The sequence below is a fragment of the Puntigrus tetrazona genome, chromosome 7, assembly GCF_018831695.1.
Source record: "Puntigrus tetrazona isolate hp1 chromosome 7, ASM1883169v1, whole genome shotgun sequence".
NCBI lineage: Eukaryota > Metazoa > Chordata > Actinopteri > Cypriniformes > Cyprinidae > Puntigrus > Puntigrus tetrazona.
In genome coordinates, this window is record NC_056705.1 from 13363482 (window position 1) to 13376142 (window position 12661).

Below are 12661 nucleotides of genomic sequence, written 5' to 3' on the forward strand. Positions count from 1 at the left end.
ACAGATGCAACACGATAACATTTTGAAATTTCATATTTCAAATAGCTTTCAAACTAAGATGCCAGAAACTAAAGCTTTTGGCATCTAAATGCAGTTTTTATTTGAAACTGGAAGTATAATTTAGAAAAGTTGGTCGCCTTGTGAAAAAGAGGAAAAAACTATCACAAACTATAATAAGAAACAGTGATCTCATATCATACTTCTTCATTACATCCTGAGAAGTGACTAAAAGTGTAACAGTGACATCAGTATGTCGGTAAAGCATTTGGGTTTTATAGCTGAACAATTAATAAGATCACTGTCTGATTAAAACAGAAAGTACATAACGTGTTCTGGCCCTGAGTGTTTTTGCAGCTAGTAGACAATACACATTCCACTGAATCTCTTCTGGCAGTTTTGTACAGCTGCTATTGTGTTCACTTCCTGTTGTGGGCAACAGGGTGATGTGACATCATTTGGCCTGATATATGCAGTGAGTCATTTCTCTGTCTACTGCTAAATTCTAGTCAACAGAGAATTCGCCAGCTACAGATTTTGCGAACCTGAATTTTGATGTGTGATTGACTTTTTATGGTGCAAGTCATATCTACTTTTTTAGATACTTTTTATATGCAAGTCACTGATTTATTGGAGACAGATGATTATGACAAGAGAAAACTTTGAAGTCTGGTTTGATGGTTTCATAGTGTTTTCCAGGCACTTGTTAGCTGGATAGGCTTGGGAGACCACTAGGCCAACCATCTCAACCCTAGCCTCTAAGCCTTTTAAGACCAACCACAGTGTTAATACTGCAGAATTTTCTTTATTTTAATCAGTTAATTTTGGTTATTATGCAATAGATGATGATCTGGCACTGTGGCTAAATGCAGGTAATAACATTGTTGGTAAATAATCTGTGTTGTTTTAGCATAACACTAAATAATTCTCAACTGAAAACAAAATGAAAGCGTATATGAATTTAAGCTCTAGATTTTGCCTGTTGTGTTTTGACTATAAAAGACCTTACAGGAACTTGTCATATTAACTCATAATTGATTAGATTTGATACCTCGAGTTTATTCTGTGATGTTGTGTTAAATGTCACTCTGCAAAAACTCTTTAAAGTGTACGCACAGGTGTTATGCGATCATTTTTCGTTTTTCTTTAAGAGCACAATACGCAGACGATCCCTTGCGCGCGACAGAAGCATCTGCACAATGATCAGTGCGAGAAATACCAAATAAGACCTAAAATCCGAAACGCCTAAAACCGTGGAGAAAAAAAAGCACATTAGGATACGAGCCTATTGCATGTATTATTTATTTACCCCAAATATGACACAATGCGTTGAGGAGGGAAGACAAAGAAATGGATCTGGAAATAGGCGTGACAGAGTGCTTGCATTAATTTGCGTAATGTAAATGCTTTTTATTTACAGCAAATTGGTTTGACTGTCCAACAGTGCACGTGCAAACATGAGTTCCGCTGTAAGTACATGAAAATGTCTTTTCATTGCATGCTTATTTATTTATGCGTTTATGCTCAAATTTTGCAGTTATGCGGTAACTAATCGGTTAGATTTTGTTTGGCAGCCATAAACGGTGTCGCAGAGGTGGTGTCATGATGATAAAAAAAAATAAATTGTTAATACGCACATTAAATGCAAAGGGTTTATTTACTCAATCCGTCGCTGGCAGAGACAGGCTTGGTTGCCGTTGCCTAGTAACGAAGCGACGAGCCCTTAGGAAATGTGGGCTTCATTAAATCTTGTTCGTTCAATATTAGAAGGTTGAAAGCAATTTGTTGTTATGTGTGTGTGTGTGTGTGTGTGTGTGTGTGTACTGTGTCCGTTATAAGAAAAACCAATTATATAAACTGTTTTGCTTTTGTAAAAGATGCAGGAACATGAACAAAGGGCGAGACTCAAGCACTTCCTGTCAGAGCTTGCAATACTGGGTTCTTTACAGGTGGGCTTTTTTCCCCTGAAGCAATACTATTAACAGTTTCAAATTAAATGAAAGCTACACCACTTACTGAGGTAATTATAGCTCATGTCAATGTTTTCACTCTTTTATGCATATCCGTAGGGCTTCCATTATTTTCAGCCCTGGCTAAGGGGGAGAGAGGAACTTCTGCTGACTGTGGTCAATGATGACTTGGTGGGTCTTTGTTTCTCAGTTTATCCAATTATTTATTTTTTTCTCTCACTTTTTTTAATATAAAAATGTGTTTGAGAAGATTTAAGTCATAAAGTGAAGCTTTAAACATCTATCACTGGAAATATTAAACTTAGGCTGATGATACACAGGACAACTTTTTAAGCAATGATGCTGCAATGTTGCCATCAGTGGTCAACCAGGTGAGACACAGACACAGGTGAGACCCAAAACCAATCTATATAATCCAGATAGAAATTGTTACCCATTCTTAATGGAAAAGTGCTCAAGCAACATTGCTCAAAAAAAGTTGCTTGGCAAAATTGCTCAAAAAGTTGCCCAATCTATCATTAGCCTTAGTTCATTTTAAGCTCATTGCTGCTGCATCATTATCTTTTTGGCTCACAGAGATGGCGTTCTCCTGGGTTCGCCGTGTCTGTGGCCTCCACCTTTACCAGCTCAACCTGCAGTAGCAGTTACAGTCTGGACAGTGACTATGCCAGCTCACCTTTGGCAGGAGAAGGGCCACCTCCACAGTACAAACCAGAGACACCAGACGCCGCACAGCAACAAACTCCCAGCAGGTGGAGGAAACAATATCCCAAGACTGTAGCAATTGTAAACCTAGGAACTGTAAATCAATTATTTTCATTGCTCACACACAGGAATGTTGACTGTCATCTTCTCCCAGCCTCACCCAGTGAGAGAGAGATCGCTGTTCCTGTGAGTATCATTGACAATGCCAAATCGTGTTACAAGGTCCCATATTAAGAACATTACTAATATAAAAATACACTGGCAGTTCATTTAGGTTTGAAAAAATAATCACTACCGTTCAAAAGTTTAGGGTCTGTAAAATTGTATTTGTTTTTAAGAAATCTCTTATGTTTACCAAGGCTCCATTTATTTAAATTACAAATACAGTAAAAACAGTAACATTATGAAGTATTATTACAATTTAAAATAAATGTTATTAAAATAAATGTTAAATGTTACAGGTGCATCGTAATAAATTGTGGAAAAGTTAATTTATTACAGCAATTCGACTGAAAATGTTAAAAATAAAATACATTCAGTGCACACAGACTGAGGTAGTTTAAGTCTTTGATTCTTTTAATTGTGATGATTTTGGCTCACATTTAACAAAAACCCACCAATTCATCTCAAGAAATTAGAATATGGTGACATGCCAATCAGCTAATCAGCTCAAAACACTTGCAAAGGTTCCTTGAGTCTTCAAAATGGTGTGTCAGTTTGGTTCACTAGGCTACACAATCATGGGGAAGACTGCTGATCTGACAGTTATCCAGAAGACAATCATTGACATCCTTCACGAGGAGGGAATGCCATAGACATTCATTGACAAAGAAGCTGGCTGCTCACAGAGTGCTGTATCCAAACGTGTTAACAGAAAGTTGAGTGGAAGAAAAAGATGCCTTATGAGGATTGTCAAAAAAAATGATTCAAGAATTTTAGTGAACTTCACAAGGAATAGACTTGGGTCAAGGCCTCAAAAGAGCCACCAGGAATTTGGCTACAGTTGTCGTATTCCTCTTGTTAAGTCATTCCTGAAGTACAGACAATGTCAGAGGCATCTTACCTAAAGAGAATAAGAACTGTACTACTGCCCAGTGGTCCAAAGTCCTCTTTTCAGATGAGAGCAAATTTTGTATTTCATTTGGAAACCAAGGTCCTAGAATCTGGAGGAAAGGTGGAGATGATCGTAGCCCAAATTGCTTGAAGTCCAGTGTTAAGTTTCCACAGTCTGTGATGATTTGGGGTGCAATGTCATCTGCTGGTGTTGGTCCATTGTGGGTTTTTTTTTAAAACCAAACACTACACCCGTTTACCAAGAAATTTTGGAGCCCTTCATACTTCCTTCTGCTGACCTGCTTTTTGAAGATGATGATTCTATTTTCCAGCAGGATTTGGCACCTGTCCACATTGCCAAAAGCTCCAAATCATGGTTACGTGACCATGGTGTGGGTGTGCTTGACTGGCCAGCAAACTCATCAGACCTGAACCCCATCAAGTATCTATGGGGTATTGTCAAGAGGAAAATGAGAAACAAGGGACCCAAAAATGCAGACAAGCTGAAGGCCGCTGTCAAAGTAACCTGGACTTCCATACCACCTCAGCAACTGATCACATCTATGCCATGCCAAATTAAGGGAACAATATTGCACATATCAGTTAAAGAAATTGTTGCATATAGCACTCTTACTACAGTATGTTGTATATACAATAGTGTATATAGTATAACTAATAGGTTTTCTGTAAGTTTTAAAGACAAAATTTCTTGCGGTGGTCAAGGTCTTTCAAAATATATATTTTTTCATTTCAGGAAATTAACTGCACCCTGTTCCTGTTAGCCGGCTATGCCAAGTATGGGCAACCTTATGCCTGGATTCGATCCAATCATGAGCGCCTAGTAAATGTCGGAGGAACTGATACGCTTGTCAAAGATACACCAATGAAGCTGAAGTCAATCACAGACTGGGTTTCAACATCCCAAGGTCTTTAAACTTCTTTATTTCACCATCTTCAACTTTTACTGGCCACATTTTCACAATTTTATTGTATACAATATTTCTTCATGTTCCTGGATCAAAGTTTGGAAACTTAAAAAAAAAAAATGTAAACACAGTTAAAGATTATCTATAAATATGCATACAACCTACTTTTCATTTTGCAAGGGTCTTGCTTAACACACAAACCTTTTTTCTGCCCTGTAGGAACCCATGTATGGGATGTAGTAAGTGAGTTAGTGGGACTGTGCACTATGCCGCCTCCCGACAACCCCTTCTCTTTGGACATGCGCTACCTCCAAACCCTGTCCCTCCCAGAGCGCTTCCTGGTCACTGGGGCCCTCCTGAATTTCCTGGAGATGATTGTGGTTCAGGGAAGCCGAGAGGAACCGTTCTATGATCTGGGTGAGCACAGAGCTAGAGTTTCTTTGAAAGATAGGAGTCCGGGAAATCTTGGATCCAAATATTTGGAATGTTCTTTTTGTCATTGTGTTCTTACGATAAGGGGTGTGAGCAAGAAAAACAATACAAAAATCTAAACAAAGTCTTAGGCCTGCTTCATACATCCTGTGTCTGTTGCTTATATTCATTTTGTTGTGACACAAATTTTTCTTATTTTTCTGCATAGTGCTGCAGTGTTAGCACGAAACAGGCCTTTGGCTAGAATTACCATCTTCCTAATACGTTTCCTCTACCTTTATTTTTTTAGTTCTGGAAGAGTTGAAGCCACTGAGAAAACTTCATTTCCAAAGCCTTTCTGAGGTCCAAAGATTTCAAGGAAGCGACAGTACTCCAAGTCCTTTACCCACGAAATAAAGATAAAAAATAAATACAAAATCAACAATTTTTATTTGGCCTAAAACTCCAAGAATCTCAAATTTTAACAATCATAACCATGAACTAACATTTTTATTTACAATATTTTTGATATTAAAGACCATTAATTAACATACAAAGAGGTTTTATAATGACATCTTTAGCCCCGTTTCTAAATGTCAGCCATGGCATGTTTTTGTGAACCACGTACATCATTTAAAAAGTTACTAAATCAGACGAGAGTATTTTAATCCCTCGCATTAAAAGATTTGCGCCCCATGACTTACACAGAAACTGCTCCCTCTTTAAGGACCTAATCCATCCTGAAATTCTAGTAACAACTAGCTTTTAGAAAGTTCTTGTTGTCTTTTGTGCATTTCATAAATTAATAGAATACACGACACAAATGTTTCATGTATAAAAAGTTTAATATTCCATAAAATACATTTAATATTTAAATATCTACACAAAAATAGGTTTTAAAATAAGGTACAAGAACATTCATAGAACATTAAACACCTCATAGAGCAGACAGAACAGATCCAACAACAGATCTGAGGTCATTGTAATGCGAGATACAGTTTAAATAACTTTAAATAAAATCCATAAGGATAAAATGGAAAAAAAGAAATCCTTTGATGTAATTGGCCTAACACACGAGGCAGAATTTCTAATAACGTGAGGCACTGACTGTATACTACCGATATATTCTTAGTGAGCGTATGTAACCGTGTTAAAAAAAATAGCTACTTTATGGAGCTGGACAATCTTTTGTACTAGGAAATCTTGATTGTTCCAGTCATGCGAAGCAGGGTGTCCTTTAAAATACTTGGTTTATGTAACCAGGCCACTTAAAAATGCTTCCTTGCATATAACTGCAGTACAAAGATGCTGCTTTTTCAAGGACATGACTCTCTATGCAAGCATACTATTGAATCAGTCAGCATTCTGATGTCATAAGCTGTTGCCTGGGCTTTTTTTCTTCTCAAAGAAAAATGGGCTAATGTAGTAAAACAACTTGCATTTACATAAAAATCGGGGGTGGGGTACATGAGCCATGATGGCATCAAAAACTGCTGGAACCAGGTGCATAGAAAGGATGTTCTCATTTTAACTTAATTTTTCATTATCTTTTTGGAATTACATTCTACGCTTTAAGTTCAAAGCTGAATAAAAATGGCAAACTGAGGTAGAACTGGGCAAAGCACGATATGGCTATGATAGACAACCAAGAACAAGAATCTCAGTACCAAAAAGCCAAATTACAACCTGATTGTCAAGCCACTATACAATTATGCAGTATGTAAAAATACATGATTGTCCAATTGAGAGTGTAATAATTCAATCATTGGTAATAATGTGTGGAGGTTTTGGCCATCTAAAAAACAACAAAAAAAAAGCAGGAGAAAGCATACAGTAGTTTAGAATAAAACTGAATAAACCGGCCATTTACAGCATATAAAAGCATTGCTTCCTTTGTGCATTTGGGGTAGAAACACTTTTGTAAAGCGCTTAGTTATATGTCCTGGTCCAGTTGCTGTTTACCATCATGCATCCACCCACTTCCCACATAGATTCTCACCTGACACCTATTACAAACAAAGCCTGTCGGACTGCTCATCACTACCCAGACATGTAGTGTACACACAGGAGGAGACTGACTTGAAAAACTCAACTCTGTAATACATACAAGGCTTTAAAACTAGACACCAGTTCAGCTCAGGTGAGAACTTTTGGTGGCGTCTCATAGTCCATAAGCAAACTGAGATGAAATTTCAACCAGCATGACTAAAGCCATACATTTTCTAAACCATTTTATCACTTTGGTAAATCAGTAAACTCAAATGCAGTGTCTGTTTAGAATACAGACTCTGAACTTGAGTGGCAAAAGTTCCACCAGTTGTAAGTGTGGTTGTCCTTTTCCTCACATTCCATGCTGGAAAATCCCAAGCATCACAAAATTAATGTGGTCAAGGTTCAGGGTGGGACAGGGACCATCAGTGCCAGTTGTCACTGGCAGAACCTCTTCTGGAAATGGCACGGAGAGGACTGCGGGACACCGACCCTCTCTTCTTCCAACGGACTGTAACAAAATCCAAAACAAAACAGTTAAAACTTTGAAAGAGAAAAATAGAACACTGAATTATATTTATATAGACACTAATGTATTTGACATTCTTTTCTCCAAAGTGATTTACAGTTAAAGGAATAGTTCATCCTAAAAAGAAAATTGCCCCATAATTTACTCACCCATCAACTATTCTAGGTGTATATATCTTTCTTCGTTCAGATGAACATAGAACATAATTTTTGGGTGAACTATTCCTTTAAGTTATATATTTTATCAATTCATCTCCACTTTGTCTTGCTTTAACTCACCTTTTCCCAGACTAGCTGGCAGTGTTGACCCCTTTGTTGCAGTGGGCGTACCAGAAATCTCTGGCTCTTTAGTGATCCCTTCCACTTGCGGCAATGTGGCACATCCACCTTGCCAGTCATTTAGCGCCCGCTGAAACGACATCGCCAAGCAGGCTGTCATGTCCTTCGCCCTTTCTGCCCGACTGCACCAGAATACTCTGCATTGCAGCTGCTGACCGGGCTGCCTGCAGATGTACAGAAACACATTGGGTCTGGCAGTGTGCGAGGCGCAGTACGCGATATCCTGCAAGTAGGTCTTGGTGAGCTGCCTTCCAGTGCTCAGTTCTTTAACCTCGACGTATCGGGGTCGCACTACTAGGGCGTGATCTTTAGAAAGTTTTCCAGGGACTCCATCTAGGAGTCGGTCGATGGCATCCTCCGCTTGCTCCAAGTCCAAGGAGAAGATCTTCTTGGTGCCGAGGTAGTGCACCTTGAAGAGGGGATCGCCGTGAGACAGGCTCTCCGTTCGGTCGCGACGGAATCGTCGACGCAGAGCCGCCGGAGAGTTCTTTAGAGTTTGCATCAGATGGAAGGAGGCCAGGGCCATTGTGGGAGTAGACAGAAGCGGAGACACTTTTTTGCAGTCACAGGGATGCTTCTTCTGCTTATCCAGTAAGCCTCCCAGTGTGGCGCAGCTCAGTACAGCCTTGAGATCTGAGCAAAGAACGAAGAGAAAGATGCTTTCATGCTCATGTGGTGAAAATATTAACACAATGCGTTTGACCTCAAAGAGAGATTTAATTGCGTTTTACTTTTCTGAACCATGTTTTTCACCTCATATTTAGCCACACGTTACCTTAATGTTTAAGCATAAAATGACCTAGAACATCATGTTCTTATGTGGCAACCCAACTGCCACTGTCTGTTAGCTCTTCATGGAAAAATGGCTACAAAAACCCACACCCAAGATCTCAGGATAGGATCGGTTTCAGTCAAGCATTAACGCACTTATGCATCGTCTCCTCCTGCACGAAGCACAGGAGCTTCAAATATTTAACAGGCCACATTTGCGTCTAGCAAGAGTGGAAGAACGTCTGTCGTCTGTGAGTCACATGAGACACTCTGCTGGAAAAAGGACAATAGCAAACGTGTGTCTGTAGGACACGGAGAAGTCATTTTTCCACTTGAAATTAACAATGTTTAACCTCACACCATTTTGAATGTGTTCATTTAAAAAAAAAAAACAAACAGACATTAGCATGTACATAAGCAAATACTCAATACTGATTCTGAAAAATACATCTATAATATTGGTTGATTGTCATTATGGTACTAATATACCATGCATCCCGAGTTTCATGCAACTGACCAAGGAACTGATGATCTATGGCTATGACCTTGCCAAAGTGCCTTTCTTACCCTGCTTCTCTGACTGCCTAGTTCAAGCATTTGCCATAATTATATACACGGTGTGTTGTAACATTCACATCACCCATTTCAAACATGTATTTGAACCAACCTGTGTTGACATGCACAGAGGGGTGTTGTAGCTCTGCCTTGGAGAAGTTATATAACACTGGCAATTGGTATTTCTTTTGTCTCGTGTTCCCAAAAACATCTCACTTTTATTCCCACATTGTGCTGGCCATGTGGCTGATACCATTGTGCTGCATTTTATTTTTTCCGCTCTTTTTTTTTCTGGCCCATTATTTCAGCATCCTTAGATGCTTCTGATGTCGGTCACTACTCGGACCTCCAACTGTTTTTAGCCCTGGTGCCTATTGTTGAGGAGAAACTTTCTACAGGAAACAGCTTTAAACGACATCCCGCCACCTTCAAAATATTTCTTGTCCCAAAGACAATGTGTGTAATAGCCGGTGTCATGTGAGAAATGCAAACATGAAATAACATAGACTGATTTCATCTACTGGTAACAAGCAGACACACACACACATAACTAAGAACATCTGTAAGGAAATGACTGTTCCTTTCAGCTTTGTGAGCTCTCTCAGAAATTTCTGATTTCTCATTTGCTTTAGAAAGAGACACTTAGATATAGCCTACTCAAAATAAGAACATTCCTAGTCAAATACAGTTGCGTAAATGTAATGTCCTTATGGTTATCTCATAGTCACAGACTAATAATAAATACAAGTTTTTGTTTCAAACGTTTCAGTCAACCAATCAAAAAACACAGCTTTAACTCAAGGTCTATTTTTAACTTTACTCAGTGGCCCTTACGTGGTCATCCTCAACTCTAAGAGAGTTAATTATTACAAACCAGAGCAATTACTTTATCTAAAAACGTTTTCAGTAACTGGTGCCAGCATTGATACTGCTTACTTAAATCGGTCTAAAACAAACTTCAGTCAGCCTAAATGACCTGCTTGTCTTCTACCGTGGTTTTAATAGGGTTCTATTTCAACAAAATTGCTAAATACAATTACCAGTAAATGACACTGACATAAAATAAACACTTATTTTACACAACATGTCTTCGATTTACTAATGCGCGTGGGCAGGCATCCATCAGTACTTCACAGTCCAATTCTATAAAATATTCCAGCAAAAAAAAAGAAGCCTGAAACGAGTAGCTACTTTTCACTTCAGGTTCAGTTAAACCGATCTTAAACTTGTACGGCTTCGTTTATGAGGGTGACAAAAATATATATTTTCGCAACTACTTCCTTTTCAAATCCAAGATTTGTCGGTAAAAGACTCTCACCTTTCATGCAATCTTCGCTTTTGGTCCGGCACAGGTAAATCATGCGTCCTCCACAAACAGCGCAGTGGAAAGATGTCCAAACCGTCGTAGCTTTTATCACCCAGTAAAACTTTTCTCACCTACATCGGCAAATGCGCTTCACCGTACGCTTAGACGAACGCGCTGTTTCTCGATGTCGGCAGTGGAAACGGTCGGAGACAATCGCATGTTCTCTTCGGCGTGGGCAACGCGGCTCCGCTTACCTCACTGTGCGCTTTGACAAACCCAATGAGTCAGGCGCGCGTCTGCAGCGCTGTATTTGAGCGGCATGGGCACGCCTCCGCGGGGAGATGTCACACAACCAGGAGGATTTGGCGTTAACGAGTGCTGGAAGTGTATGTGGAGGGTGTGGGCAAAGTTCAGCCCTCAAGAAAGCGTCAGCGATGTACCCAAAATAAGATTCACCAGGGACAAAGACGATGCGTCTTTGCGCACGGTCGGCGGAGAGAGAAAGTAAATGCCACTGGTAGTCAAGTGGATATGTAAATGCACAAGGACAGATAGCATCGAACGATGACGGGCATGATGTAGGTACCGATAAGGAAACAAAACACCAGCATGTTTTTGTTACTATATTTAGCTTTTTTTTTTTTTTTTTTTGCACGTCCACTATTGCTTATCTGCACGTACAGCTGATACAATGCGATCAAATATAAATGAATCACAAAAAGTATGAAAGTATAAGTTACCGTTCATCGTGTCTATATGTGTTAAATTAATTGCAATTGCTTGTGTTGTTATTGTATAACGCCAACACAAGTTTTTATTCCATATGTTTAAAAAAAAGTAGATGGCTGACCGTATGTTGGACCGGTGTAGACAAATGACGCAACTGCGAGAGTGACTAACATGGGTTTATCAAATTCATTTAGCAAATTAACACCAATGCATAGCAAACAACCTTCAAAGAGCTAGTGGAGTGAGCAATCTAATGGTTAATAATCTGGGCTATCAATGCCAACTTTCTTTGTTGACTCACATATACTGAGGTGCTGCATCACTAATAGCCTCAGTATGGGCAGAGGAGACCAACTGTTTCTTTTAGTAAACTACGTCCCACATCTTTCCCAATTGCTGATGCCCCCTTAAACTGCTACTCACATATTTTGAAAACTAGCTGCAATTTGTTCATCATTTACTTTCCTGATGGTTATGCTGCTCTTTCTCAATGCAATACTACTGTTATTGTTTTGTTGTATTGTATTACATAATTTCTGTGCTCAGTTTCTCATTGGAAAGCACCGTTGCCCATTTGTGAAATTTTGTCAACTAAATAGTGAATCTCGTTTTTTTTTTTTTTTTTACTAGCGTCTCTAAAGGAAGAATATGGGATGTCTTTCGCATATGTTTGGTGATTTTAACTTTTTGAAGTTTTAATTAGATTTCCTGAATTTTCAGTAGAGGTAAAAGTGAATTGAGTTAATTCATACCATGTGTGTGGACTGAGGAAGGAACACTGTGCCCCTGTGTAATCAGCAAATAGGAGGTTTGGGAGACACACCCACTAAAGTAGCTCTGGTAGCACAGCGGTGCTATTATACAACTGCCAGTGACGCCACCAACCAACCCCAACCCCCCAACAAAAAACACATATACACACACACACTCTATATACATAATGAGTCCAATATATTCAGTACAAACACGCTGTCTTTCACATAAACCCAACATGAAACACACCGTGTGCCAGGTTCACTGCACAGTGCCAATGCAGGAATAACTGAACAATTGTCACGGGCTAAGCATTTGACGTAAACCACTTCATGTTTTTGCCAGGAGGATGGCAGTGAGCAAGTAAAGCGTCATATGTGCAACAATTGTTCATTTAACACCAACTGCTGTATATAAATAAATGCAACAATTTCTGGATTAAACTTTGTCATATCTGTGATCTTTTCGGTGATAACTCTGATCTTAATCTAGTGACCATTAAGATTTGTTGTTTTTTTTAGGGGTGGAGTTGCTATTTGTGGAGCCTGAGAACTTGAGGGAAGCAAAGCATGAAAAGTGCTTTCTGCTTTCTTTTTTCAACTCAACATTTAGTAATCAGAGTAACCACC

The 12661-nt window shown here is 39.1% G+C and overlaps 2 protein-coding genes across 2 annotated transcripts; one reads left to right on the forward strand and one right to left on the reverse strand.

The window, feature by feature from the left end:
* The first annotated feature begins 1170 nt into the window (after positions 1 to 1170).
* si:dkey-19b23.7 lies at positions 1171 to 5500 on the forward strand. Its single transcript, XM_043244865.1, has 8 exons — positions 1171 to 1466; positions 1875 to 1946; positions 2067 to 2138; positions 2544 to 2719; positions 2801 to 2858; positions 4480 to 4651; positions 4871 to 5068; positions 5373 to 5500. The coding sequence occupies exons 1-8, from the start codon at positions 1455 to 1457 to the stop codon at positions 5477 to 5479; spliced, it is 867 nt and encodes a 288-aa protein (XP_043100800.1). The 5' UTR covers positions 1171 to 1454; the 3' UTR covers positions 5480 to 5500.
* A 388-nt stretch (positions 5501 to 5888) lies between these two features.
* On the reverse strand, positions 5889 to 10990 carry si:dkey-19b23.8. Its single transcript, XM_043244866.1, has 3 exons — positions 10563 to 10990; positions 7859 to 8551; positions 5889 to 7562 (listed from the first exon to the last, which is right to left on the reverse strand). The coding sequence occupies exons 1-3, from the start codon at positions 10603 to 10605 to the stop codon at positions 7477 to 7479; spliced, it is 822 nt and encodes a 273-aa protein (XP_043100801.1). The 5' UTR covers positions 10606 to 10990; the 3' UTR covers positions 5889 to 7476.
* Between the last annotated feature and the right edge of the window lie 1671 nt (positions 10991 to 12661).